The 4654-nt window shown below is 44.1% G+C and overlaps 1 protein-coding gene across 1 annotated transcript; it reads right to left on the reverse strand.

Annotated features, from left to right (window-relative positions):
* Positions 1-2606: 2606 nt before the first annotated feature.
* LOC147990657 (uncharacterized) lies at positions 2607-3287 on the reverse strand. The gene is made up of 2 exons (XM_087530396.1): positions 3251-3287; positions 2607-3169 (listed from the first exon to the last, which is right to left on the reverse strand). The coding sequence occupies exons 1-2, from the start codon at positions 3285-3287 to the stop codon at positions 2607-2609; spliced, it is 600 nt and encodes a 199-aa protein (XP_087386522.1).
* Positions 3288-4654: the final 1367 nt, after the last annotated feature.

Below are 4654 nucleotides of genomic sequence, written 5' to 3' on the forward strand. Positions count from 1 at the left end.
TATTCGTTCTTCTCTTTCTACCACTCACACTTTTCTCTTGGAGTGATGGATAGGCAAGGCATTTCATCTCCGGTCTTCGACAACAACGACGGCATGAACAACTACATCACCAAAGCGTCAATCTTCGATCTACAACGACAAATGCAAGGCGCACAATCAAGATTGCGAGAGCGCATAGAGAACCTCTCCATCGACATTCGTCACTCCGAAGCGAGGAAAAGGGACTACATCGACAACAAGCTTTCCACACAAAAGGAGGAGCAAGAGGCAAGGATGGAGGAGATTCGGGCCTTGATCAAGTCTACTTCCCCTTCATCATCCTCAAGGCGGCGACATTCAAGTCACAAGTCTTCGGAGCGCAAAAATGATGCAAGTGCAAGTCATCCACGTCCACATCTCCATGGCGACCACCATCACGTTCGTGATCCACCTCGTCATGAAGGTCAAGTCACCTCCAAGAAACATGTGCACGACAACGACGAACGACATCTACATCGAGCTCAAGCACGACAACGACAACATCATCATGAAGATGCTCGAGATGCGCCTACCTACAAGTTGCTACAAGCCCTACTTCACGCCAAGTCCAAACTTCATGACCACAAGAGAAGACCGCGAGATGAGCACCACCAAAATGGAGCTATGGCTACACCAACCACTTTGGCATCTTCGCCAAGCGACTTCAAGGCATCTTCGCCTTCCGATATATGGCATCTTCGCCAACAAGCAACTCAAGACTACGCTCAAGAGAAGCTCCCCAAGCTCAAGTCCACGACTTCCACGAGCTACTACGACCTCGACATCGACCACACGATTCCTTTCTATGGGACTCAAGAACCCGAGGAGTATCTCGAGTGGGAGTGTTTGATGGACGACTACCTCAAGCTACATCAAGTCCCTGCCGAAGATCAAGTGAAGTGCGCTACAAGGAACTTCCACGACTATGCGTCCACATGGTGGCTTCACACACCTTCGGAGAGCTACGGCATGAGTTGCCCAAGACGAAGAGAGCTTTGCGGCGAGAGTTTGTGCCTCCAACCTACATGGAACAACTTCAACACCAATTGGAGAACACCATCCAAGGATCCAAGTCCATCGACGAGTACTTCAAGGAGATGAAGATTGCCTTGCGACGAGCCGGCGTGGACGACCCCATTTCAATGAAGTTCCACTTCATGATGGGATTGCACAACGACATCTCCAAGACGATCTTCCTCGAGAACACTACTAGGAAAAGGGCTAGTAATGGCGCACCAGTTTTGCCCACTAATGGCACACTGCTGGTGCGCCATTAGTATCACGCCACTAGTATTTCTTACTAATGGCGCACCACCGGTGTGCGATTAGTATTTGGTATACTAATGGCGCACCGAGCAGTGCGCCATTAGTATAGAACACCATGCGCCATTAGTATGCCTCCCAGGGGGCCATATTTAACCATGTGCTTTGGCATACTAATGGCGCACTATTGGGTGATGCGCCATTAGTGTGATTATAACAGTGCGCCATTAGTGTCTTGTGTGGTGCGCCACTAGTATGAATATTAGGGATTTTTTTTCATTTCTGATATTTTCATAGGTTAAAAAATATTAGAGATAACATACAACACAGATCTGCTTAGCTTGCATACAGGGGGCCATATGTAACGATGTTACCTGCATCCACCAGATCATATCCAACACACAAGTTTCATCATACATACATACATAGCTAACACATAGTCCCATCATTACATATTACAAAAGTTTCACAATGTTCATTCAACACCGTTATCCATCAATTCACAAAAGTTTCACATTGATACAAAATAAAAACACAAATGGAAAAGAAGCACTCCATCCATGCAAGCTTTCATGAATTAAATCAAATCTGCAAAATGATAAACAAGAAGTTAGAAGAAGAAGAAGAAGAAGAAGAAGAAGAGAAGAATAAGAAGAAGACTAGAAGAAGAATAAGAAGAAGACTATAAGCTTATTATGTAAACTTGATCATTTTGTGCTAACATAAGTAATTTTGGAGCTAACCTATAGGAAACTAAGCATATAAGCTCTAAGTTAGCATATTAGAGCCAACTTAAGTAAAATGAAGCTAACCTATGTCATTTTGGATAAGAAGAAGAATAAGAAGAAGACTATAAGCTTGTTATGTAAACTTGATCATTTTGTGCTAACATAAGTAATTTTGGAGCTAACCTATAGGAAACTAAGCATATAAGCTCTAAGTTAGCATATTAGAGCCAACTTAGGTAAAATGAAGCTAACCTATGTCATTTTGGATAAGAAAAAGAATAAGAAGAAGACTATAAGCTTATTATGTAAACTTGATCATTTTGTGCTAACATAAGTCATTTTGGAGCTAACCTATAGGAAACTAAGCATATAAGCTCTAAGTTAGCATATTAGAGCCAACTTAGGTAAAATGAAGCTAACATATGTCATTTTGGATAAGAAGGAGACTATAAGCTTATTATGTAAACTTGATCATTTTGTGCTAACATAAGTAATTTTGGAGCTAACCTATAGGAAACTAAGCATATTAGAGATAAATAGGTAATTAAGTATATATATATATATATCATTTTGGAGATCTGACATACCCGACATAGTTCAGTTCTCATTGTTCTTCTCCTTCTCCTTCCTCAGCCTGATGCGCCAAGAGCGGCGAGGCGGTGGAGGCAGCTGTGGGATGTAGTCTTCTACCACAATTGGCGTGGTCATGTCGCCCAGCTGTGGGATCGCCGACGCCACCACCGGTGTGTGGTAATTGTCAGGCACTACTACCATCGCGAGGCCACCCTCAGCCACCACCATCTCTTGCCCATGGTCAGCCACCACCATCTCTTGCCCATGGTTAGCCACCACCGCCTCTTGCCCATGGTCAGCCACCACCATCTCTTGCACCTGGTCAGCCACCACCATCTCTTGCCCTTGGTCAGCCACCACCAGCGCTAGGTCATCCTCAGCCTGATGCCCATCGTCATCCTGCAGCTCCTCATCCCCACTCTGCTCCTCTTCTCCCCCACTCCAGTCCGGATCATCCTTCTTGTTGTCTTCGCTGCTGCCAGAATCGCTGCTGCTTTCGCTAAGGCCAGAATCGCTGTTGCTTTTGCTACAGCCATAATCGCTGCTGCTTTGGCTGTAGCCAGTGTCGCTGCTGCTGCTCCCATTGCCTGTCCAAATGCAACAATGACCATTAACAATCGATGTGAGACAAAGCCAAATATGGAGGAATACGAAGAGGCAGAATGCACTGGCATCTTCGTCTTTAGCGTAGCGCATGCGACACATAGTCTTGTTGAAAACCTTCACGATGAGCGTTGTGGCGTCATCGTCGTACCTCAAGAGAAGAAAGTACCCGGTCCCCAGGTCGTAGGCACTGTAGAACTTCTCCCAGCCACGGCACAGGTACATGTGGCCCTCCTCGATCACCAACTCCACGTCCCACAGCCTGCGAACCCCGCTGCCGGCCTGTCGGAGCTTCACATTATCTGGCGGATCTTCACCCAGCATCTTCATAAAAGCATCAGGCAGCCTCTGCAATTTGGGACAAGGAGTGATGTAGCAAACAACAGAGTTATCATAATGAGATGGGTGAAGGGGAGCTCTCTTGTTTTATATACCTGCCTCGTGGCTGATACTGAAGAAGAAAGTATGATAGTGAAGAACTCGAAAGCATCCAACTCGTACTCCGGTGAGGCAGAGCGGCGGTGGCTGCTTCCCCCCATCTCTGATAAGCAATAGAAGAGACCAATTAGTACCCTTACAACATTATAGCAGCATAAATTTTGAGCAGAAGATAATCAACATTAGTCGCAAGTACCCCATATGTCCTATTTTTAGCAAAGTCATGCTAAAATTCACGGAAAATTTCAGCATGACCTTTGCTGAAAATAGGACATATGGAGTACCCGAATTTGCCGGAACGGAAGTTAATCGACATTCCGGCAAACTCAAGGGCCTCTCGGGGACAAAACCCAGCAAACTAGCAAGATGATCATCATCTTTGCAAGTCATTACTTGTCAAATATAGAAGAAGGAACAATTTATTTGTGACATAGTTGGCCCATACAGAAGAAGCAACACCCTACACTAGCCTAAAAACAAGTGAAGTTTCACCCATATAAGAACAACTTTGAAATGAAATACAGTAGTAGTATTAGTAGTATATGGAGTAGTATCTTGTCTAGTAGTAGTATTAGTTGTATATGGAGTAGCAAGTTTTGCCTCAGAGACAGCAAAAGCTATGTTTTTTCTCAATTCAGATAGCTAAGTGGAAAACCACGTCAAGTTCTGATAATCCATCTAATCTAATGAAATCTGAACTCAACCTGATCATGGTTCATGCCCTCAGACACATCAGCACCTCAAGAATGCCATGAAAAAATGAAAAGGACCAAGACAATCACCACACAAGTGATGAAAGCACTAGCGAATCATGTTAAAGCTAACCTCTACTTTTGACCCTCAACTATAACAACCGCATGCAATACAGAGAAGTGTTGATGCAGGCATCAAACATTATAATGGCTGAATTTGATCTACTCCAATAATTTTCTCAAGTTACATGATTAACAAGCTTGGGCTTAGCAGTAATATTCTGAGAAAAAAATTTCCCGAAGCCTGAACAACTGGCTTTCCTTTTTAAAAACAGAACC

This window comes from Triticum urartu, chromosome 1A, assembly GCF_056163025.1.
Source record: "Triticum urartu cultivar PI428250 chromosome 1A, HENAU_Tu73, whole genome shotgun sequence".
Classification (NCBI taxonomy): Eukaryota; Viridiplantae; Streptophyta; class Magnoliopsida; order Poales; family Poaceae; genus Triticum; species Triticum urartu.

Excerpts from the sequence above, each read along its gene's own strand:
- LOC147990657 (XM_087530396.1), bottom strand. The coding sequence starts at position 3,287 with ATGTGTCGCATGCGCTACGCTAAAGACGAAGATGCCA. Across the intron at positions 3,170-3,250 it reads CGCTAAAGACGAAGATGCCA|GCAATGGGAGCAGCAGCAGC; the intron begins GTGCATTCTGCC and ends GCATTTGGACAG.